We start from the raw sequence: 26,582 nt of genomic DNA on the forward strand, positions 1-26,582 counted from the left end.
GCTCTCATATCAGCTGCTATGGAATGATTGTTAAAGGAAAACAATGACTTTTGTAATACACTCATTTTTAATGTGCTGTCCAATGTCAAAATTGAAAAATACACCATACTGTGATTGTTTTTTCCATTAACAAGAAAGAGACAATATGATGATAATATAATGTAACTGATGATGACTGATGATGAGACATTTCTTTATTCTCCACAGCACCATCAGAATGTTACGTATAGCAACACAGAGCAGGCGAAAGAAAATACAAATCTCAATCAGAATTGATTTTCATTCAGGCAACAAATTTGAAATGCAAAATGCCTGTTACCACACCCCGTTTGTTGTGAGATCTGTGTGCTTTGCTTCATGTGGCCCAATTAATGGTGCTGATGCACATTTCTGCATATATTTACATATTATTTTAGAAAAAAAACTTGAACTCCAGCAATATGATTTAGAACAGTTGTAAGCAGATCATATCATCACTCTCAGTGTGTAATCTGACACTTATATCAAATGTATAAAGAAACAGTTGCTAATTTATACAGCAGTTAATAACCAGATCTGCATAAATGCTCTTAATTTAAAATGTCACAGTGAGTGAGTGCCATCTCTTTTTAACCGTGTAGAATATTAGGAAATATGAGCAAGAAGGAGCAGCCTGATGTGTGAAACTCAAAGTGGATGGCAGATACATTAGTCTGTAATTAAAACATTGTCCCCTTAGAGTGTGCTCCTCGAGGATCTGCTCCTGTCGACTGCACTAGAAGCATAGTGATAAAACTGATATCCAAGGAATTTCCTAATATCTCAGCATCATGTAATTGGAGTTCATCTGCAGCATCACAATATTATTTCTTATAATGCAGCATAAGGAGAACTTATCAACATCTGTACTGACTAGCAGAAGGAAGTATTTTCCAGTCTTTTGTATCACAAGGAAAGAATCAAGGAAACTGCAAGCAACCTCTTTTAAGGAATTTTTTTTGCATTTCTGCAACATTCCTGACACATTTATGTATTAGACACACACACAAACACACTCACACACTCACACACACACACACACACACACACACACACACACACACACACACACACACACACACACACACACACACACACACACACAGCTGAAAGTAGTTTCATGACAAAGAGGCAATGTCATAAGTTTGAACATATTCCCATCAACAGGTTATCTGAAATCCCCCAAACACACACATAATTCAAATCCATGAAATAAATTAATAAATAAATCAGTAGGGATCCTCATTGTGTTTATGCTTAGGCTATCACAAGACTTCATGACACAGTTGAGTGGAAAGGCTTTACTCCCTCTTGATTAATTAGAAGCAACTGAACCTTTTCTGCAAATAAGCTTAAGACTTCCTTCCTGGTTGCAAAGTCCCTGTTACTTTCCCTGAGGGGGATGCTTCCCGACAACAGAATGGAGACAAGATGTTGTACATTGATAAAATGGAACATTTGTTTCATTCACCAAAGTGTAAAGATTTCACAAAACCTGTGGGGAAGGGAGGGGCTGGTTTCCCAATTGTGCTGCTTTTAAAGATGGTCTTTGGAGGCAATTAGAGTGTTTGAATTGAAACCATCCAATGATGAGGCATGGTCGGGCAGTTCTTGGAATTAGACCTTGTCATGTAGTTAGCGCCTGAAGAAAATGATGTGAGAGATGTGAGAAGAGAGAAGGCAACTCTAAAAGAATATTTGAACACCACATACATGCTGTAAATATTTTACAATTGATCTTACAATTATGCAGCTATCAGGACACTTGACTTTGCACAGTTGACATGATTTTTGCTGGTCAACCTATTTTAAATAAATCCTTTGTTATGCTATCTAACCAGTGGCTGGATTGCACAGGTCAAAAATAAGTAAAGGGCATTATGGGATTTACAATATTATGATAGATGTATTATAGGCAAATTTACCCCTTGTAAAAGTTACTTGGAAAGTAACCTTAGGAATAATTTTTACAGTTGCAGTATAAAACTCTAAATTCTATTTATTTGTCTTAAAAAACATCACCACAGTCAGTGTCCGAAATTAACTTTTTTAATCACAGACCAAGCTGGCCAGTAGATAAAAAAAATATCCACCAGCCAAACATTAAATTATTTACACACATATACCTTTAGGCACATGTCATTTCAGTAATACGGTATTATGTTAGATGCAAACAGAGAGGAAGTCACAGCGACATTAAACAACAACAACAAGAAAAAAAAATGTTTTTTTTGATAAACTGGTAATGTCTGAATTCATTCATTGAATCCTCCTAATCAGACGCTTCGCTCTTTACTCTTGGAGCTTTCACACAGTCCATGACAGTTTTTTTTTTTATTATTATTATTAATTATTCAGAATTTAAAGTGTTATCCTTCGTGTTTACATGGAGATAATAATTCTGAATTGAGGTTTACTTGGAAAACATTTTAATCACTGGACTGGTGTGATTAAAGGTGTAGAGCCCACCAAGGAGGGCCTCTACTTTCTGGAACATCACACTTGACCACATGGCATCAGAAAAGATCAGTTTAAGTGTGCCATGCAATGGATGCCAGTGATATAGGCCCTATCACCCTTCAGCTTGCTGATGACACCATTTTTGGCTCTAATCATTACTGAAGCTCCATGAGTTCCCAGAGCGACCAACTTGTTCCCCCAGTCATCACTGTATTTGTCTTCAAGTAGAAGAGAAGGGCAGTGTTGAGCAGAATAGCTGACATGTGACCAGCAAAAGAAACAAACCAGAGAAGAAGAAGGACAAAAACTGTATAAATTGAGCAAGCTTTTGAAGAAAGACTATATGGGAGTGTTCAAGACATGTTGGGTGGTAGGAAACAACTTTGTAGCGAAACTTTACTGCTACCAAACAAAAGTCTGAGACTGACGTCACCTCGTGGGAGTGAACTCTGAACTCTGCCCACTAGTGGAGGAACTGACTTAAGGAATTGACCATGGCAATGCAAAAGATACATGGAAGTATGAGGACGGCAATGTATCACAATGTTTGAAACGGATATTGCTATTTACATATGTGAGGGAGCATAAATGGGACTTTACTGGCAGCTTGGCATTTTTCTTAAAAATTATACTTTGTATTGTGAAGTTATTCAGCCACATTGCACCTCTAAGTGTAACTACATAAACATTTCTAAGAACCAAAAGTTTTATGTACTTGCACATCGACTTGAAGTTGGAAAAAGGCCTTGCCTTATTGCCTATGGCTTGTACAGTTTGAAACAGTATTTTATTCTTGAGCTTGTTTCTCCAATATCTCCATTAGTGCCGTCACTAAGGGTGTTGCAAGTAGAGGCTCAGATTGAGCCAGGGACACGGATACACAGGCAATGTGGCATTTACTATGATCATGTTCACGGATGCTCTCCAGCTTCAAAGTTTTATTGAATATGACAAATAAGTTGTTATGTTCTTCTCTTTAGCAACACATGGAACAGCTCATTAGCATGGCATCGGAATCATAGTGTAGTGAGTGTCTTACAACGCCGCCATCTCCAAACCTTTTCACTGAACTTTTGGGTTGGAGCTGTAAGTCCTGCTGTTTTATCTTCCAGTTCACTGTGCCTTCTTTTGGATGGCGGACTGGCTCCTGCTAAAAATCTCCACATGTTCCCGTTACTTAATTAGCCTAAGCCTGAGTTTGCATCAGTGTATGTTTGTGTTCGTGTGCGTCGTTCATACGTGCAGACAGCAGAGCAGCATAAAGAAGAAATCCACCAAAATGACTGAAAAACATGACTAATTTGGTACAAACATTTACTCGCCATATGGTGGATAGCCTCTGAGATTTTCTCGCCAAACGGAAAATTCACTTGCTTTTGGCGCCTGGCGAGTTTAATTTTTGGAACCTGACCACAGTAGGAAAAATACAGTCTGACAGACCAAGAAGAAACTCTTTGAGAGGTTTGTAGATGTCACAACTGACCAGGGTATTTCTGCCATGGATGGGGAAGTTAACATGCTTGTAGGATTTAATTAAAACTGTCCTAAGGAAATTTGTTCAAAAACATCATGTGACTGATGATGCCCTCAAAAAAATCCGTGATAATTTGGCACACTATTTCTCTCTCCTTGTCCCTCCACATAATTATGCATGCCACATATAAACCTAGCCTGTAGTGTATTCTATTCAGTGTCTATTTAATTGGTTTTAGTTGAAGCTTTGATTAACTAAAAACTGCTTCTGACCCGTGGTCTGTGATTTCCATTTATGCTATTATCTGATGCAAATTAAGCTGCATCTGTAGTTATTTGTTGATCAGTTACTGTGCTAGTTATTTCCTAGTTTTTTAAAAAGAAGTAATAATTTCCTTGAGTCAGAGGCAGCATATTTAGATTAAGATTAAATCTTTGGTGAATTGAATGGGTTACTGCTTCTGATGAATCAGAACAAAGAGATAAATAGAAAGGTAAAAATATCTTTGGTCACAATAAGTCTCAGTTTCTTTAGTCTTTTACAGTATATCCAGGCACTTCAACAAAGGTTACCAATTTGTTTAACACAGTGCATTTAATGAGATTCCCTCAGAGTTATTAGCTGTTTGCTCCTTCAAGTGGGATGGGCAGTGTGAAGGACTTACAAGCACCTCTCTAGTAGCCATGCAGGTCTTGCTGTAGTAAAAGGAGGACAATGCAGAGGGGATGGCATGTACTTCAATGAAAGACATGATCTAATCAGGAGTGCTTCACCCTCAATGCAGCTTATTAATTACTAAATATGCTCAAATTAAGTTGCAGAGGAATTTCTATCTAGTAGAAGATGCAAGTGCTGGGAATGACAAACACTTCTAAATGCAGTATAGAAAAGCATCCTTCTAGTTCCAGGCTGAAAACACATTTTCTTTCTAGGTTTGGTTATAAATTACTGTTAACCCAACACTAACCTACTGATTGTTCTTTTTTTTCTATATAACTGCTCACTAACTGATCAGTATTCATAGATGCATGTGTGAATGCTGACTGCTGAATGGATAGAGTTCAATGTTGAAATCTTATTAAGTCATAAAGTTATCTAAAGTGATATTGGCAGCTCAATGGCAGTCCAACACAAAGATGAATGGTACAGTGTGAATGAGGTCAAACACTAAAGGTTTTTCTGGGTTTTCCCTTAAAAGGATTTATTATTCCCAGAAAATTCCTCTTGCTGCCATTTTTTTCTGTTTTTGGAAATACAGTATGCAGGTTAGAGAATAGGAAACCATGTCAATAGACAATCCATACAACATAAAAGCTAAAAATAGCTAATTGAATTCTTTTGAAACAATTTATCATTGATTAGGTATTTCAAAATTTTCACTTTTTTTGTAAAATCTTTTCGGAAAATCTCTTTTCCAGCAGCTTTACATCAGAAGACTACATACTGACAGTATACTACTAGTATACTAAGTATACTACTGGAATATGTTGCTCAAATCAGGACCTGTTCAGCTGTCTGTTATCCAGGTATATGACCGTCTGACCCTCGACTTCCTCACATATTCTGTCAGAGCAACAGAATAAATGTGTAGCCTTTGTGTGTTAAGGTCTTTAGTTACACTATCTGTATGTGTGACTTCATGCACATCAAGATATGTCCACTTTGAGAGTCATAACACAGTATGCGTAACAAATCATGGGACCTGGCAATCAAATGCTCTCTGCCTGTCTGAACTGCCACCACGGTGACAGATGGAGCAATGTGGCAAAACAGCTCAGCACTGCTTTAACCAACAAAACAGTGCTGAGTTTGCATGGGATGAGCATATTGTATATCTGGTTAGAGAAATCGAAAGCATAGGCTTTTTTGATGGAGGGACTCTGTTCACTTTCAGCTCATAATACTGAATGAAAATGGAAAGGAAATTATTATACAACATTTAAAACAAGTCTGTTAGACTAAAGAAACCTCAGAGATCAAAGTCCACTCATATCTCATACCCGCTTTATCCAAATCAGGGTTTGCAAAGAGGGCTGGAGCCTATCCAAGCTGCCATTGAGCAAGAGGCAGGGAACATCCCTGATAGGTCACAAATCCATTACAGGGCCAACACAGAGATAAATAAGACCATGTACACTCAAAATCACAGCTGGGGTCAATTTTGAATCAGTAATTAATCTAATATGCATGTTTTTGGATGATGGGACAAAGCCAGAGTACCAAATGGAGGAAGCCATGCTGGCATGAGGAGAACATTCAAACTCCACACAGAAAGAACGAAGCAAAGGTTTAAACATTCTTGCTGTGAGGCGACAGTGCTAACACAACCATGCAGCCTCAACTTAATCATGGAGCAGCTCTGATGTGTCTAATCATGTCACTTTACATTAACTCTGATAAAAGTATGTGTGCCACATGTCACCTCAGGATTCCTCTTTTGTCTTTATAGGATGGTTTGTCAAAGTCTATTAAAAAGTAGAATGTATTCTTATAAATTAGTGAAAGAAATTGGTTCAATTGTTGTTTGTTTCAATGTGCATTTTATGGTAACATAATCAGGTATGCTTGGAAAAGCATAGACTAACTACAAGTGATCTGCCATAACTAAACTTGGCAAAAAAGTAAGGAAATCTGTGTTAGGTTGATTATTTCCCCCCTTTAATAACACCAACTGGTGTTGTATTTCAAATCGCTGGAAAGCCTGATTAGTTTTTAATTTTAGAATGAGGTATAACTTGCAAGAATTTTCCTTCTGTGGAATGACCAATACAGCTAAACATGTAAATAGAAAACACTGTGCTGATACTGAGTTGAAAGTGGGAAATTAGTCCTTAATGTTGCATATTTGTCCAATGCAGCTCTTCTACTGACAAAAAAAAAAAAGGTTTTATAGTAACTTACATATTTACCCAAGAAAAAAAAAGATAACACATGTTTAACTGACAAATTTCTTTTTACAGATGAAAAAATAACATATAAATATGTTTTCTTCATTCATTATCAGCTGTGACCTAATTATTAAGTCAATGGTAGGAGGTGGAAATGTGTTGTTTGACAGTTATTATTAAGGTCAAGTTTATGTTTATTTCTATAGTGCATTTAAAAACACCAGAATGTGGCCAGACTGTTTCGCAGTCAGTCTAAATTTACAGCTGACAACTAATGAATTCAAGTAAAAAAGAAATGAAAGTACAATACAACTAATTCTAAATTTAGATGTCACGCCACTTGAGCAGTGACTTATATCTCAACTGTCTGAGCAGTACATATATGGAAGGGTAAACTTGGTTGATTGCATTGCTCTAGCAGGGGTGTGGATGTTAAGAAGACCTGCTAAATTAGATGGACACAATCCATTTCAAACTTTAAAAGTAAGCAATAAAATTTTAAAATCAACTTAGAAACAGACTGTGGAGGGGAGCCAAGAGCTTAGTTTTGTGTTAATGCCTTTTTTGTACAAGTTAAAAGATGAGCTGCAGCATTCTGAACAATTTAAACATGAAAAACTTTTTCCAAGTCTTTGAAGGGAATGTACGGCTTCACCTTGGCAATCACTCTAAGCTGGAAAAGCTGGCCTTCACAGCTGCACTGATCTGCTTATCCATCTTAAAAGAGCTGTCAAAAATACCACCGAGATATCTGACAGCATAGCGAGAATATGGAGCCAAAAGAGCCAGGAGTGGCTGTCAAGTAGATTTAATCTTTCCACACCAAACTAGCCTTAGTGGTTGGTGGAAATGTTCCTTAAACTATTAAATGAAATTTAAATGAATACAGTGATATTCCTGTTACAGGTCAACTTGAACCTTATTCATCATATTACCATGCTAACGCTTTTAAGTTAATTAAAATTCTGCCACTTTGTCATACACAAGGATCCCTTTCGTTGCTCTGTTAAAAGATAAGTGGTTGCCACAGCAACAAGCTTGTATCCCACTATCCTTAAGAGTTTAGACAAACTGTGCAACCTGGACATGTCAACACTCTGTGACCTCAATGACCCCACTATATTTATATTTTTAAATTATTTTCACAATTGTGTGAGTGCAAATTGTGTAAATTATTATGTACACTTGCAGTTGTTTCATATCTGAATCACCATGCACTTTAAGGTGTACACTACATTGTGTTTTTTTTCCAACTCAGCAGTTCTTTAAAATGATATTCAGTCACCTCCTTGGCTGCTGTTTTCCCTAACAAGGGCTGCCTCGTAGATTAATCCTGCTGTTTAGTTCCCAGCAAGTGTTTCTATCTTTAGTCTTCCCTCGGTAGATTTTCTCTGCATCTGCTTCAAAAGTGTGCTTTATCATTGTATTTGTCATCAGCAAAGCAATCAGGAGCAGGGCCTGTCTGACACATTTCAACTGCTTTACATTTGGTTGGCCATCATTAAAGCTCAAATTCTCACCCTGGCTGCTTGACAACCTGGTGCAGGTTTTCAGGTATTGAGAGGGATTTGTTCTCCACTCCACCCTTCATCACTCTTCTCTCTCTGCTGCAGCAGAGACAGATGGAGCAGACAAAAAAGCCTAATTAAGAAAGTGGTGTACCTCTGAATTCCCGCATGTGGAAAACCTCTCCAGAACCATGACAGAACATGTTGGCAGCAAGGAAGAAGAAAAACATTTCTCAATTTGCATCATCCATCTTTTCTCTCAAAGGACTCGTCTTTCATGACAACCTAAAAGCCTTGCAATGGTTTGTGTTAAATAGGCCATTTAAATGTACAGTATGCCTTTTGTGTTACTTCACTTGCAATCAGTGCAGAACAACATGAAAATTCCTAATGAGCTACACAGCTGAATACACATACAAGCTGGAGATGATTTAAACATGGATCAAAACATGGAATTTAGCTAAAAATCCACATCATAAGGTTATATTCTTTCCCTGATAAAGGGGGTTTGGCTTTGCAGAGAACCAGCAACTCACTGGTTTAGTTATGGGTTAAACAGCTTCATGATCTGCACATAAATTTCCTTTTATACTTTTCACTTACCGTGCAAGATGTTACAGCATCCCAGCATAATGATTGGTATATAATAGCATAAAGTATTGCTGTATTAGACACAAATTACACCCAGCCGGATAAAACAGAGCTAGTCAGTAGTATTAATAAGCCCAAAGGTTGTAATAACAGGTACTATATATTAAAAAAAAAAAAAAAAAAAAAACTGTGTTAAATTTTTAATGATTATGGCATTTCTAATGATGATTCATTAGTCTGCCCAAAGATACTGCCATATGTCAGCTTAGGAGGTTGGGACTGAAACCAGCAATCTTTTAATTGAAACTAATTTTAATCACAAGTATCAAAAATAAAATTAAATGTCACTGGCCCTGTCCATTCTGCCCACAACTCAACTTCTGGCTGGTCTGAAACCAGTGATGATCCTTGTGACATTGAACATTTTTTCCTCACACAGTCCTGTCAACGGCCCTCTTGGCATGTATATTGGGACACAAAAATTGTCGGTCCAATTACATGGCCAGATCGAGCCATAACCCAAGCATAACTTACCAGTGCACCTGTGTTTCAGTTGACTGTCCAAAATTTGTATTATGCACCTGTTGATGTTTTCTATGCACTTTTTATACTGGTGAAAATACCCTCGTCTAACAATTGCTAATACATAGCTTTTAAATGCAGCGTAAAAAATGTTTAATCAGCATTGAGTCCCACATCAAACAACTCAAACAGCTTGGTTCTGCATCGCACTGATGGGCACACAATGCCTGAAAGCACAAGCTAAAGTTTCACTGAGGATGGGGTACAAGAGAGGGCACAGCTCATATTTTTCCTCATAGAAAGTCACATTTTTGACTGCAGTTGGTCACATGGAGCTTCTAAAACTGATAGCAATGACTCATGAACAAAAAAAGACGAGATTGACCGATTTTACTGTCTATTAAACAGCCACCACGTTACTCTCCATGCTGTTGTGTGGGGCTCATGTCTGTGGTCTGTTAAAAGTAGAAATAAGTCCATAACAGCCTCCAGGATAGTAAAATGTCATCCCTTTGTATTGTTGTGGATATAGGCTTATCTCCTGGGAGATATTGACCAGTTCTGGCCCCCAGAGTACAGAAGTTAACACCCGTTTAAACATGCCACATATGTTGTAAAACAGAACTAAATACTAAATTAACTTGAAGGTGCAAGGTCATCTTCTCAGCAACGGTATTCCACATCATTATGGCTGAAATGTAAAGTTTTAGCTGTCCTAATTATTTAAGTAAGTTAACATGAAGCTACTGTATTTACTGTTGCTGCACGGTGGTGTGGTGGTTAGCACCATAGCCTTACAGCAAGAATGTCATTGGTTCGAGCTCCAGCTGAGGGGGAAGAGGTTTGAAAAATGGCCTTACTGTGTGGAGTTTACAGGTTTTCCTTGTGTATATGTGGATTCTCTCCAGCTTTCTCTCACCATCCAAAGACATGCATGTTAGTTTAGGTAAACACTCACTTGTAAATGAGACTGAATGTCATGATGGGACTACCTGTATAAATAAAGGTTAAAGTGTCTCTACTGGAAACGATTTCACATATTCAAAATGCTTTGACAATCCAGTCATTGAAGTGATTAATTTAGTTTTAAAAAAGAAAAAAAGTTTGCATATATTCCTGTTAGTGATTCCAGTGTACACAAGGATACTTTGGCTACTTTAATTTGCTGAATTTATTTAAATGTGGCAACAATAATTGCCTGTACAGCTACTCTTAGAAGGAGAGACACCAACCTTTCTCTGTGGGCAGGAATCAAGGAAGGAAGACGTTAGGTGTTAGACTAGCATGGGGCTGAACCAACATTAATCCATCCATTAATTTTCCATGCCCACTTATTTCAGTGCAGGTTTGCTGTTCCAGCAGCTACTAGAGGTAGGGTACACCCTGGACAGGCTGCTAGCCCATCAGAGAGCAAACACAGTTCAAAGACATGCATGTTAGCTTAATTAGTGTGTTAGGGTGGACAATGATATAAACTAACAAGACTTATGGGCCTTTAAATGTTATTAATGTAATAGATGCTCTACATCTATTAATTGTTCAAACCTTGAAAACCAGAACAATCGACAACACCTGCAGCGTGAATCAACAATGTGAATTTGATTTTAACAGTTCAATGAATCTTTGCACTTACCAGAGTGTCAGTCAGCTGTCCTCAAATTTACCACTTCTCCTTTGCCTGGCTGTAACGTGGGGTTAAAAAGCAGCTGTTGTGCAGACACCAAAGACTCTCACCTTTCCACCTCTCTGATCATCTTCAGCTTAGAGTCCATTTCTGCCAATGTCTTCAGACTCATGTTTTCCTCCTTTGCCGCCCTTGGATTCAAACTTAAAAGTTCAAACAGAAGTCATATTTACAACACAATAATGTTTGCTGACTAAAGTTGTTCAGGGGAGAATGCATCTTATTTACTCCCCATAATGCATTGAATAGCTCTGAAATACAATCTGGGATGGCTGAATCTTTCTGTTACATAATGCTGGAGGGTAACTGCAGATTGGGTATTCCATGGTTTTCTCCTAATCATGAATAGTAAAGAAACAACTGTGTTGGCATTTATTCTGTATGTTACAAGGCTCATTGTTTGTTAATACGATGTTCTTCGAGTAATATTTTTCAGTGAAGGTTTTAGCTTAAGTGTTCCAGATGTGTAAATACTTAGTGTTACACAGCCTATACAAAGGAAAGCCTGCTATAGTTACATACTGTGGGAGCAGTTTCCATGGAGATACATCAACATCTTTTACAATACTTGAATGAGGGGAAGCATGATGCAAAACTAAAGCCTCCTACACCAATAGTTTTTTTTTCCTATTATATAATCTGCAGTAATATATTTTAGGATACTGCCGAAAGTGCTTCAGATGCATCTAACCAAAGATCATTAAGGTCCTCCTTACTTAAGTTAATGATTTATTTTACCTTGCATGCTCTGATCTTATCTGTAGACATTGTAGATATATTGTGCATGAAACAAGCATGTCCAATGTAGCCAGAGATACAGATAAACCCAAAGACAAGGGTATGCTTTAGTTCCATTTAAGACGTGGTCTCAAGGGTGTGTCACAGTGAGCTTGGGTGTTCTTCTGTGGAAGGGACACAGAGAAGAAACAAAGACTGAGGCTGTGTCCAGGGTGTGTGGCATCCCTACAGCCATGTCTGCTAGCTGAGGAGAAAGCAGCAGCAGTGGGAGGGAGTGGGTGGATATCAAAAGTTGAAATGCAGACTCTGCTGCAAAGCTACATCAAGTGGAGTATGATTTCGTCTCAGTAGCAGGGTCCAGTGCTCTTTCCGCTTGTGTAACGTTCGCTGTATTTGTATGTCTAAAAACATAATACCCCTAAGGAAATTTTTTTTCCTTCTTCTTCTTTTGCTGCAGTGCTGATAAAGTTGATCATCATTTGGTTATTTAATGACAGTACTGTAAATACTCCTTGGTCTACTCATTATTATTTACTGCACTATAACATTAATGAAGTCAATACCAAACCATGCCCTCTTTCACAACCCCAGTGCGGTACTGTCTTTTTGAAAGCATTTGTTTATGCAAGACACACATTTTTGACTGCAACAACCTGCTCTTCCTCTCATATTGTCACCTTGTCATATACTTATGCTTGACCTGGAGCATGATGCAACAGTTTTGAATGCAAAAGGGTGCCGCCAAAGCTGTTGATGTCACAATTGTTGGGTGTGTGGCAGTGGCAAAATGGAAAACAGCTGCAAAGCTTTCTGGAATTAAATATATTTCACGTATTTCAACACCTAACCTTTATGTTTCCATAAATGTATACTCTTTTAATGTCAGACTTGAACTAAGCACAGTAAAAGAGTGAGCGAGATAAACAACGACAACAACAACAATAATAATAATAATAATAATAATAATAATAATAATAATAATAATGATGATGATAATAATAATAATAAACAGAAAGAGAAGAACAACAGTACCAAGGTTGGATTCAAACACAAGTCTCTTGCTTGGGAGCTAGAAGTCTATTCCCATTCTCCCATTTGGCATCCTTAAGGGACCTATATTACTTTTTAATAAGCCTGTACTGTATAATGATGAACAACTAGTATTTCCAACGTGTTTGATGTAAGGGGGCAAACGATTTTTTAGTTGTTATGGTCAGTAAGATGGGGCTGCAGCTTGTCACATTTTAAATGGAAATAATGGAGGTAACTTTCTAAACAGCCTTTCCTTATTAAGCTTTTGTTTATTGTAGGTTTCCTATTCATAGACTTTCTGAAATTGTATTTTGGAGGTTAAACAGCTCAATGACAAGCTCTGCACAAGTCTGCTAATAAGCTATTAATTTGAATCAAGTGTGTTGCAGCAGGAAGACATCTAAGACCTGCATGATAGTGGGCCTTGAGGACCAGGGTTAGGGACCTCTGATATATAGGTAACCAGCTAGGTTTATACAACACTCCAACTGTGTTGCACTTATTCATTCTGAAATGTTCTATTGAAATAGTTGGTTATTGACGTTAACCATCATCACGCTAATTTTGAAGCTGGTTCATCACTCGGTGACAAAGCCATAACTGGTGACACTTGAAGTGTAGTGCTCTGGTAATTTTATTATTATCCAACATGATGTTACAAGAAAACATATAATAGGTGTGTGTTTATGTATCCTAAACTCAAAAATGTCACAAGTGACAGCTTTAATATTTAGAGATGACAATGTATGTGTGGGCTGTTTTTTGGTGTAGGGGTGACCATGTGACTATAACTGCTATCCATGAATATAAAATCATACCCAAACCATGTGTTTCTAACCCTAAACATGTATTAGCAAACAACTAATCCCTAACCATGCATATTAATTGTAACCTAAGCCATGTTTGTGTGTGAGAGGGAAGCAGAAAAGTCCAAGGACTGCTGAAATCAATACGTCAGATAGTGATTGATCATGTTGTCCCTTGTTTAAGAGTTAGTGGACTAGCTAATGAATCAATGTGCAAAGTGTATGCAGGACAACATAATCATACAGTGAATCTTCATATCTGAGCATCATCAAGAGTGGAAACAGTGATGGTGCAGCTTTCACAGCTTTTATATATATATGTATATATATATATATATATATATATATATATATATATATATATATATATATATGTATATGGTATATGCACATCTTGTTGGTTTTTGATGTTGCACTTGACAATGATTTAGTCTTCTTACATTTCTGAGCTTTATAAGGATTTAGCTGTGCTGCCTCAATAGTATCCATCATACTCTACAGTTTGGCTGCCTGTTGCTAAGTTCTTCCCTGTAGCTAACTGTGCATTGGTGTGGAGAAGTGGGGCCTCATTTATTCCAAGTAATCAACCATCTTGGGAAAAATGCTGGCCAGGCGCTGACTGCAGCAGAGCTTTAACTTAGCAGCCAGCAGCATAATGCTTTCCCAAAGAGAAATGCAAACAGAGAGGCTTTCCCTTTCCCTCCCACCCCCCACCTCTCCCCCTCTGGCCTTAATCTCTCTCTCCTCAAGTGTCTCATCTATGTCAGGGGAGAAAAACACATATTCCAGGCTGCATCAGGTGCTGACAGGACCACATTGAGGAAATACAGTTGCCTGTTGATCATGCAGCACAATAGCTGTATTATAAACAGTGGTACAGCAAAGATCTCATTAATGTTTCATGGACTTGCAGTGTAAGATGTTGAGGAGCCAGGAGGATTTATTTGCACTTTTGAAAGCTGTTGTCTTATTGAAGAGATATCTACATCAACTATGGTTTGTCAAAGCATTCAAACCATGTTTGTCAGCAGGTTGACAAAAATAAGCTGATACAAGCTGATTTGTTAAAAAAATGGTTAGCATCTGAGGGTCTGGGTAGGTGCTGGAGTTACTCCATTAACAGCTGAACTTGGTACTATTTTTGAATTGGAAATGTGTGGGACATGACATTTGCTCATATAAGCACTTGAAACACTCGCTACACCTCAGGCGGATGAGCTGGAGGCTAAAGGTGCAACAAAGTTGGATCAGCTCATTGCAGGGAGAGTGGGTGGTATTGTCCAACACAGAGCTGAGCAAGACATCTCCTCGGTACTGCCTGCAGGCTATCCAGACTAGGCCCTATGACACAGCTAGCTTTCTTTTTTTTTTTTATAAACAGTTTGTTGAGCCTAGCGGCATTCCCTGCCTTGATGTCACCTCCCTCGCACTCCAGCAACACTGCACTGGTCACTATGTATTAGTGCAAGTTGCTGAGTCTGGTGCAAATATTGGATGATGCAACCCACCCAAGGCAGACTGGCAGTGTGTTATTACTGTTCCACTAAAAGAAATTGTTTGATGATATGAACTCCTATAACTTGACTCAGCCACCTTTAGATCCTCTGTACAGGTTGGTGGCAGTGACCTGTCTCGTTCTGCAGCTTACTTTAGTTTACCTATGTTCAATATGAAAAGGAGGGGTCAATACAGCTCACAATGGTTTTTAATCAATTTTACAGACAAAGCAGAGATGTTTTAAGTATTTAGAGTATATTAAACATTTTTGGTTAAGTTTTAGTACACTATTTCTTCCTTTGATGCTAGTTTGAGTTTTTGTTTGTGCCTTTAAAACATTTTAGATATGCTTTTAGTCATATTAGTTGATCTAAATTTTAAAACTAGAAACAAAAGCAAAATTCTTACTTAGTCATTGATATCCAGAAAACACTTTATAGTTCATTTTAGCAGCAGTAATATCAGTTAATCATCAGTCAAGCCTGAATGATTGGTTAGATGAAAACATTATTGCTTTCTTAATTTTTCCTTCCCCTAAAAATAAATCAAAGGATTCTGTTTAAAATTAATGACTTGATGGCTTTAATGACTCAATCTGGGTTTAACGATTCATTTCTAAACAGCTGATTATAAAATAATGAATGATTTGAGATGATTTATGTAATCAGAATCAGAAACTTAAGTAAAAGGAAAAAAAGAGGCAGATCAGAATGACAGTTTTCTTAGTGGGTGCACACAAATGTGTCTTTTGGATGTCTATTTAAAATTTATTTAAGTACATATTTTTATGTAGTGCTACATTATTGCTGACCTTATATGATTCTGGCTGAACAAGCAATCCAGACTTACATGGGGTATTTAATGTAACAGCTAAACTATTTTAATTCCCTCTGTTTGTGCTTCAAATGTATGCCTGAAGAGGTCATTCACATTTTCTATTGATTATCTTTTAATTATTCACATATACATTTAAAAGCATTTATCTAATTCAATTCATATTTAATTGACTTGATTTGTACAATTTTTGCACTTATAAATATAACTGATTAGGAAATTTGTTTACCTATGTATAAAACATACATAAGAATAAAATAATTATAAAAAAATCTTAATAAAATGGGGCCTCAAAACCTAAACTGTTGCACCACAATTTAAAGAGTTTTTAAAGAGTTAGATTTCAGAACACATGCATATGGTTGCATTTCATTTTCATTTGTTTCTTTCATATTTTAGATCATAGATTAGATCTGAATTGTGATTTAGGTCAAATGATTCAATTGCTCATTTTTAACCATTTTCTCAGACTTGGAAAAACATAAACATGATGGGAAAGGGCATGCAGATGAAAATTTAAAGGTAGTAATGGTAATCATACCAATGGTATTTAGTTTTAGGAGATACAACATAGATCCAGCTGCTATGAATGGCTTACATTTGTTTTGTTATGTGTTTTTTTTTGCCATTTGCTTTGGCAAAGAAAGATTATAACAAGTGCATTGTTTAAATAAATGCTTAGTTTCTTTTATGACTGAAGCTTGACGCCTAAGTGGGCCATAACATTTAATCATTGAGTAAATACCTTTATCTCAAGCAAGTGAGAAGCACCATTAAAGCCTCAGTGCAATAAGAAATCCCAGTCTACATATGTACAAAATCAAATTAATTTAAATGACAACTAAAGCAGGTGGAGCCATACAAAGTTAAGTACCGGTATAAGTCATGCATGTTAAGATGTTAGAAGGGTTCGGAGAGGAAGTGTTTTCAGAGGTGAGTCTTCAAGAGATTCCTCTGTCCTGCTCTGACAGCTCTTAGCTTGTTCCATTGTTGCAGCAAATTACTGCAAATTAAAAACAGTCTGAACAGACACTGTTTTGTGTGTAGGGATGGCAGAACTAGATGATGTTGAGAGGAACACAGTGGTCAAGAAGGGACATTCGTACAATTTCTTAATAACATCAATCTTCAAATATTAAAACATGAAAACAAAATGGCCTTGGATTCATCTCTTTCAGTTGGTGAACTCCATGAAGCTCTCCAGCATATGCTCAAAAAACAAAGCCCCAGGTCCAGATGGTTATCCAGCAGAATTCTACAAAGAAACCATAAGAAATTGTTGTGCTTTTGTTCAGGTGTAGCAGGTGTAGCAGTAATAGTTTGGAATGAAGGGTTGTTCCCTTCTATCTGTTGTGTCTTTGTCTACTCTTTCTTCTTTCCTCTTTTCTTTTTGCTTCTTTTTGCTATCCTTCTTTTTTTGTCGCCTTTGGCCAGGTCCAACAAGATTACATAGATAAGATTAATTAAATAAATAAATAAATGAATCAGATTATTAAGAGGAGCCTTATACCCATAAAGCTCCCCTTGGCAAACTAAATTTGTAAGGCACAAATGTAAGGTACAATTTACTTGCAGTTGTTTGCTCTCACCACCACTAAAGGTTGCATATTCTTCAGATGTATTTTCAAATGTATTTATTGTATAGACATTTTGGCTTGCATGAATGTTGAACAGATGATAGTCTCAGGTGTTTCTCTTTGCAAGCTGGGAGACTTGCAAGAAGAGTTAGTTGAGGTAAGAGATAGCCTAACTGTTGAGCAAGCATGGCTTGGGCAGTCATGACAGTCAGATGAATTATTAGAAGAAGGTTGCTTATATAAACTATTTTAAGGGGAAAGATGACAGTTCTGAAAGACAAAGCATTGGTCAAAATCATTGCGATATTAAGATGATCCTCTATTTGGAAACCAGGGTGTGATGAAGGTGTGATGAATTATCAGTGTTACACAGCTCGAGTGTGGTATGCTGCTGGATGCTTAGTTGCTCTGCTGGATGTTGCCTGTACTGCATGTTCCCACAATAAACTGATACATTCATTTGCAAAAACACAAAAATCACTGCATTTTTGGAAATAGACTACATTGCATTCTGCATAACAGACCATGGTTTGTCTTCAAACACACATGCAAATTATTTACTATTGTTAGGTTTGATTTTGGCACATCAGTTGCCTTAGCAACCAGTCGATGTCATCACTGCAGTGACTTTGTGGGAATGGGGAGAGACTGACATGCAAGGGTGTAAGCGATAGTAGAAATGAGGTAAACAGGGAACAGAGTACATTTCTGTAATCATATCAGAGTGGTTACAACAATATTGTTCTGCAAGACAATTAGTGCTACCTACATGTTCACGCAGAATGTTTCAATAACAAAAAATGTGGGTCACATAATGTGGCCAGTTCCACCTACTGCTGAATATTGATGTGATTTAATGTTTTTTACTGGGGGTAGCAATATTCAAAACAAGGATAATACAATAATAATATATATATATATATATATATATATATGATAATGACAAGATGCATTGTTAAATGAAATGATACAAGATTCATTGAAGTAGTCAAGGTTAATTTTGTGTCTTGAAGCTGCAATTTCAAGACACTAACTGTGTACTAAACACAGCACTAGTCCATAGGGCAAATTATGCCATGCATTCAAGATCAGAGAGAACCCATACCCTATTACATACTATATATCTTCTTTCCTCTCACTAAGAATGAGATCTACCCCACACAACCTTGAAAATCCTGTTACAGTTCCTGGATTTTTTAAGCAGTGGTTGCCATAGCAACTGAGCATATTATTTCTGGCTGCTTTGAAATGGTGTGAGATCCCAAATGTTATGTAAGATGATGTGCACTGTTCCAGACTGGGGTTTCCTGCAGCAGAGAACTTAATTACAGGGGAATGACACACAGTCAAGTCACTGCAACACCATCTCTGCATTTACCCAAGAGCTTTTATCACGTACTGGTAGGATGTGCACTGTAATTGTTGCGGAAGTTATGCACAGGTATTTGAAACAATACTTACCTGTTGGACACATTCTGTTTAAAAAATTCATTTTTAGTTGTTTCTTCATATTTTGACAGGTGAGAGACAAAACAAAACACTCGTAGTTTGAACCGTCAAAAATAAACTGAATGGAAAATAAAGGATTGCTCCTAATAAGAAAAGAGGACAAACTGGAAACTGGAGCATCATATTAGGATTTAAAATGAGTAGCTCATTTTGTTTGAACAAATGATAATTAAGTTTAACAAGTCATAACCAAAACATGATTACACAACATCAGTAGAGTCTATATCTTTCCTCCTTTTTGTTCCCAAAACTAAAAATAGGTTTCTTATTTTCCAAGAATTAAATAGAGTCAAGCCAGCTTTTTGCTATGATTAATGATGAAATGAACTGTAGACTCTGTGTATTTAGCAGAGCACTTCCAATAAGCAATTTATAACCTTAATGATTGTCTGATACTATCCAGACTCACAGAAGCATTTCTTTTGATTCACAGCAGCTCTCAGACATGTATTATAAAATCTCCTGCAGCTCCGTCAGACACTGTTTTCTGAAAGCTCAAAATTAAAAGCTTTTCTAATATCAACTAAATTGTTGCACATGATATTAAGAGAAAATGGAGAATTGTCTCTTCCATTTGTTAGACACACACAAAGGTAAACATATTTACAGTCAGTAACACACTCATATCACCATGAAAAAATGCTTTCATCAAATATTTTAACAGTGCTAAAATATGTCTCTAGTTTCTGCACAGTATGAAAATGATTCTGAATACTCATGGGAGTCTGGACATTTTTCATCATGTCATATCTTTCAGTGACTGGCAGAACAAAAGCTTTTAGGAGGTTTTGCTGAACTTTTTAACCCCTAAGGAGGCTGTGGAATTTTCTCATCTAAAAGTCTGTTTGAAGTCAAGATTTGTTGTGATCATTGCTCTAAGATGCATAAATATCTTAAAAAAATAATTTTATATTTGATAACTGGTTTTCCTCTGCTGAACTTTACTTGTTAGAGGATTTAATAGAATTTGTTGAGCGAAGCAGGCCAACAGCCTACAAGAATGTTATGGTCTTCTGCAGAAAACATTTTACCTGAGGAATGGAATAAAGATGTGCTTAATTTTAAATACTACACTTTTGTGTCTACTTTGAAATATCTGGTCTGGCACAGACGTTATGATCAAATCTACTATATTTCTCTTCCTTTCTTCATGTTCTGTTCTTAGGAAAGCTCTGTGTCAATCATTTAAGTTATAGGTCAAAGTATTTCTGATAGTGGCGTATTTATGCTCTGAAACAAATTATGTTATCTCAATTAATTTTCAGTTATTTTTGGAGCACTATTAATCTTAATATAGTCCTTCAGATGTTATATTAATCAGCTGTTAGTCATTGAAGTTCTATCTTAATTTACTTACAAAAAAATTAGTCAAATTTACTTAACAGACTTACTTTACAGACTATAATATTTAGTTTTCTATATAAAAATACATATAATTTTCACCTTCTGAAATTAAGACATCTGCTGTTGAATAAATGCAAAATGTATCACACTATTATTAATCTGTCATTCCCTGAAAAGTCCCGATAGTAAACTAAATTTAAGGGTTTGAAAAAAAAAAAAAAAACAAAAAAAAAACACCTGTAACTCAGCGGCAGGTGAAATGGAAAATAAATATGGAAAATAAATGAATTTGAATGAAAAAGTTTACATGTAATTTCTGTCTTTCTCTGTAACAGACCAGAAGTTTTCATCTTGGTCTCCACCTCGGAAGTTCAATGAAGGCAGACGCCTCCCTCCTGCCAGGAACATGAAGGGCTTATCGGGCAGCCGTTCCCAGCACCAGATTCCCTTACCCCATGGTTTGGACTACGACCCCCACGTCTATGACCTCCACACTCACCATGGCTCTGACTCCCGCCACCAGTCATACCTGCTCAGCCCCACAGAGAGCTGCCCTATGGACTTCCACCACCGCTACTCTCCTCGCAGCTCCATCCACTCTGACTGCATGATGATGTCCCCTGTCACGATAGCCCCACCTGCAGTGTCTGACCACATCTCCAGCAGCACCTTCCCCAGAATGCACTACAGCTCTCAGTATTATGACTCAGCCACACGGGAAGACTGTGCTGCCATCACGGCCTCAGCCACCTCACCCGCTGTTGCTGCAGCTGCAGCTGCGGCAGCTGCATCCTCCCACCACATCGGCACCAAGAGCAATCGCCTTCCAGCAAATCTGTTAGACCAGTTTGAGAAACAACTGCCACTTCATCGCGACGGCTTCCACACGCTACAGTACCAACGCACCTCCACGACAACTGAGCAACGCAGTGAGAGTCCTGGCCGTATTAGACATCTTGTTCATTCTGTTCAGAAGCTCTTCACCAAATCCCACTCACTGGAGGGGTCATCCAAGATGAATGGCACAAAAGGTGACATAGTAGGAGGTGGAGGAGGAGCAGGGGGTTATTACCATCATGGCCACCACTCTTCCAAACATGGCAGCAAGAGGAGCAAGAGTAAAGAACGTAAGCATCGCTCTGCTGGCTGGTGGAGCTCAGACGACAACTTGGATAGTGACAGCACCTACCGCCCACCAAGTGTCATGTCGCGACACCATGGGGAACATGTAAGTCATTGCTATCCAGATTCCATGCATAGTCACCACTTTGGAGACCTGTCGCTCAAGACCTCTAGAAGTAACAATGATGTCAAGTGTTCAGCTTGTGAAGGCATGGCCATGGCACCGGAGGGAAAATTCATGAAGAGGAGCTCCTGGTCGACACTAACTGTCAGCCAGGCCAAGGAGGCGTATAGGAAGTCATCACTTAATTTAGAGAAACCCATGATGCACACGGACCTCAAACCATCACGAACATGTCACTATCTTCAGGTAAGTCGTACTTTTCCTACTGAAATCTGACTTGGCTTTTTTTTTTTTTTTTTTTTTTTGCACACAAACTTCCCATCTACCTAACAATCAGTAACAATTACTCATTATTGCTTCTACTCTGAGTGAAAAACAAGAGCAGTCTGAAACTGAATACTTTTACCAAAGTCTAATTTAAGAGGTTATGGCTCCACATCAACATAAAAATTAAACACTTTCAAGCTGGATCGTGTCGACCTCTGGTGAAATATCCCAGCAAATCCATACATAACCTTTTGAGTAACAGTGCTACCAAACAAGCAAACAAACAACACTAACCACATAATGACAGATCATTGATGTAAAAAGATAAGTCTAGTCACCTGCAATTATAGTTACTATTAATAAATATATATATATATTTTGGTGTCTGATTTTTGTTTTGGGATCTCCCTTCTGCCTGCCTGCGAATGTGAAATGGCTGAGGCAGGCACCAAGAGCACACAGCAGAGCAGCATTTGTGACAACAAACATGACAGATTTAGTCATATGCAGTTTACACTGGACTGGAGGTTGGTTGCAAAGTGGCCTGCAGAGAAGTAGCTAGGTAGGCTGGCTACAGCAGATTAAATAGCATAGTCCAACTGAAAACACAGAAGGGAATCAGCTGATCAATTAAGTCAATTGGCAAATATTTAATTTGGCTGACACGCTACGATGTGGGCTGAGATTGACTAGTAGTTTTCCTGCACCAGTGCAATATTTATGCATATGACAGCTATTAGAAAACTAAGACATGCAATTGTTAAACTGTGCTTCATTCTCCAAATCAAAACATGCAGCTTTCTTCCAAGCTGTGTATTGTGATTTTTGTTACCGCTTAAAACAAAGGCTGACAAATATAGTATCTTAAGGCAGGAATTTAAGGTAGATTTTTACTGGTCGGATAAAAAGCATTGCATGCAGTAATCATGAATATCACCCATTTGAAAATGCAAACAGCAATTGAGATTAATACCCACTCATGCTCATAAATATCCTTCTGTGTGAGAAATAGTGAGATTGATGAATTGCTTAGAAATCCTGACAGGGAATTATATGGATTCCACTCACCTTTCTGTTACTGTTCTCAAGGCAATAAGAGTGCCCAGAAGTGTGAGAAGTCAATATCTTTAACCACATTCTCTTTTGTGTGCTCACCTCAGAGAGCTATTGTCTAAATGAAGTAAATCAATGTCATGATAGAAAGCATAGTAAATGGGTGCCGAGCTGAAGTAGAATGTAGAAAACACAAAGGTTTGGCATCTTAACGAAAAACAAGCTGTTCAGCTAGAGCTGTCGTGGGGGATTGGTCATTAGAACAGTAACAGTAACTTTGTTCACAGTTTTTAGACCTTTGTCTAAAAACAATGCAATCCGACCCCCACACAAAAACACTCAATCATTCAACATCAGCCACAAGATGTGTTTCTGCATTATTTGATTAAGTTTCTTTTCATTTTAAGGTGCAATACAGAATATTTTCAGCCTTAACATGGTAGTAGGAAACAAGAAAGAAATGTCAAGATGCAGTGGTGTAATGATGTTCTTACCCGAGACCAGGTTCTCTTCCTAATGTCATTTTCCTTGCACATTAGTTCTCTGTTTGGTTGATACACATGTAAGTGCAAGTTCCTGGCATGCAGCACAGATTGAGCCAGCTTCTTAAAGTTGGGTAAAATCTAATAGAAATAAATTAACCACAAGCTAATCATGGACACAGATAACCAGTCCATTGAGCAGACTTCACATATTAGAGTTTGGCAGTGATAGCATCCAAAATCAGTGTTAAAAATTCAGGAGCAAACAGACTTTTTTATGTGGATCCCAAACAGAACTGGTAAGAAATTTAAACAAGACTGGTTCTTTGTTGGTCTTCAGCTGTAACACAGTCAGAGCAGTATTAGACAAAGACAAAGATCCTACTTCAAATAGCCTGACATCAAGGTGAATCAGGATGTACAGGTAACAGCATCTCAGTGACAGAGAATTTAAAGTGAATTAATTTTTAAAATAGAACTTTTTAAGCTTTAATAACATAATGGTGAGAACATCCCTCGCCTGGACTGCCATCTCAGTACTGCGGTGGTTGACTGTTTAAGTGGGGTTAAGGGATGGGGGCACTAGTTATTAAAGACTTGACTAAGCAGAAGGTGATTCATGTGTGCCTTTTCCAAACATTTCATGTTTTTACAATTTGATTGAGCGCTTTCCTGATTTGGTTACATCTATTCAATTTAGGAAAACTGAATTAAATTGATGCATTGTTTGACATTTGCTGACTTGTCTTGGATCTTATAAATTGCTGGGAATTTCAGTGGTGACAGAAAGTTCTTTTAAGTTCTCTATTTCCACCCCTTCTTGCTTTCAGAGGCAGAGGATGTTGAATCATTGCCCAGTTAATTCAATCAATTACTCTTTGAAGTGCACAGTCACACACAGACACACAAACCCCTGTTGTTTATGAGGAATGAGGAGCACAGAAGCATACTATGGGCATGCTTATGTGTCAGCAAGCCTTCAGGTGCCACATGGGCACATTCTGGGCTAGGCATGTCCACAAAGGTGGACTTATTCAGGACAAAAAGTCAGGGAAAATCTGTAGAGGAATAGTCTGAATGTTCTATGAGCTCATTAGATTTGATCTATTTGTTGTCTGGCTCATTTTGAATGTTCATTTGTGAAGAAGACAGGGTTCAACAAGCAACTAACAGAAGTAAAACAATAAACAGGAGTTATATGTAAAAAAATAATATTTAAGCTCTAAATTTTCTTTACTATTTAGACAGTCTAGCCTGTATTTTTAAGATTGCAAAATATGTGTAGATAAAGCAAGAAACTTACTATGGTGTTATTTGAAATTATAAAGCTTTAATCAACCATGTTTAAGCCAATCATAGTTGCTACTATATAGTCTATAAGGTCTTCATAGTCTGTTACCTTAAGTCTAGTAAAGAAATTGCTTAAGAGGTGGAAAGGAATTTGAAAAGGGTAATTCTCCCTCTTTGATCACTCTGTTAGAGAGTCTACTGAAAACACTAAGGATGTGCTTATATCCTGACTATATATTAGTAATACGTGGGTTGTTTTACATTGTCATTAAAAATTCAAGATTTTATCAGAGCGGACTAACTGATGGTCTGGAAAAGCTTTCATGATAATGAATGATCTACAGACTTAATGAAATACTTTTCAGTCACATTCTCTGGATTTTTTTTTTGTGTTTGGCTGCTTGGCAAAAGAAAGAAAAAAAAGAAATTATAGGAGCAGCTTTATTGGAACTTCAGCTGTATAAATGTACACTTGTGCTCTATTGTTTTAAGAAATAAACATGTACAAATATTGCTCTTTGGACTATGAGATGTGCTTAGTCATATCATTGTATTATAGTCTTATTATTGTACTATAGTTCTATTATACTATTATACACTATAAAAGCTATTTGACCTTAACTGCATTATTGGAATGTGCTAGTTTGGTTTTGTCAGTCTGACTTTACGTGTATTGTCTAAGTTGCAAAAACACAACTTTATTTTTTCTGGTCTCGTGTTTAGAGTTAAGATACTTGGACAATGCTGGTCCAACAACTTAACAAGTGAACCATACACATACAATAGACAATGAAGACAGATATGCAGATATGCAGGAATAAAGATTTTAATCCAAAATGTGAAAAACAAACAAACAAACAACAAACCTACAGAGACAAAACAGTAAACATGACAGAGAAACATGGATGATCTAACAAAGGACAACTGAAACCATGGGGTATAAATACACTGAGGGGAACTAACAAGGAACAGGTCAAGTAAATGAGAAAATCAAACCAGGCTAGTGAACAGGAAGTCAACAGACCACAACACACAAACAGGGTGAACCTACAAAATGACAAGCTTTTGTTTGGTGGTGTTATGGAATCACTTTCCACATTGTGTAAATGTTTTTATCCAGGGCTATTTCTGTGCATTATATCCTCAGTGTAGTGGTAACTAATAATGGTGTAACCTTGCTTATCTGTGCGGCAGCCTCAGAGGCACAGCCAAGCATATCTCTTCAGGTAAAGCATCAAATGAGAGCAGACCTGGTTGGTGTTAATGAGCTGCTGTAGTGCACAGCTCCCATGTCTTATTAACAACAGCCCCAGATGATCAATAGATACACATTAGGATGAAAATAATTCTCACATTTTGTTGCTGTCTTCTAAGATAATTAATTAAGTTGCTTGGTTTTAGATGTGTTGGGTAAACATAGCCGATCGGCATGTCTAATTGTTTTACTGAAACATAAGCCAACTGAGAGATTAATGTCTGAATTGTGGTGTCCAGTTTAAAGCAGTTAAGTCAGGTTATCCCAAATGAGTTTGTTTGTTTTGTTTTCATAAGACCTCTCGTAGCATATGGTCTGTTTAGTTCTATTCTATTCTGGCAGATGGTACAGGTTAATCAGGTTTCTGTCATGTCATATGGACTAAACCTGCAGTTTTTCCTCCATAAATAAAACTAGCTAGTAGGGGTATAATGCTAAGCCAAAATCACAGTTCAGTACCTACTTTGGTTTGAAGGTCACAGTTTGGTTCTTTTTTAGTACAGTGAG

At 37.4% G+C, this 26,582-nt stretch overlaps 1 protein-coding gene across 1 annotated transcript in view; it reads left to right on the forward strand.

Annotated features, from left to right (window-relative positions):
- LOC121634256 (disks large-associated protein 2-like) overlaps window positions 1-26,582 on the forward strand; it is a 96,639-nt gene that overhangs the window by 24,485 nt on the left and 45,572 nt on the right. Inside the window, exon 2 of the mRNA XM_041976792.1 lies at window positions 20,818-21,974. Within this exon, the coding sequence (XP_041832726.1) occupies window positions 20,889-21,974 (1,086 nt within the window). The 5' untranslated portion in view covers window positions 20,818-20,888. The remainder of the gene's footprint in view (window positions 1-20,817; window positions 21,975-26,582) is intronic.

This window comes from Melanotaenia boesemani, chromosome 22 (genome assembly GCF_017639745.1).
Source record: "Melanotaenia boesemani isolate fMelBoe1 chromosome 22, fMelBoe1.pri, whole genome shotgun sequence".
NCBI classification, from domain to species: Eukaryota; Metazoa; Chordata; class Actinopteri; order Atheriniformes; family Melanotaeniidae; genus Melanotaenia; species Melanotaenia boesemani.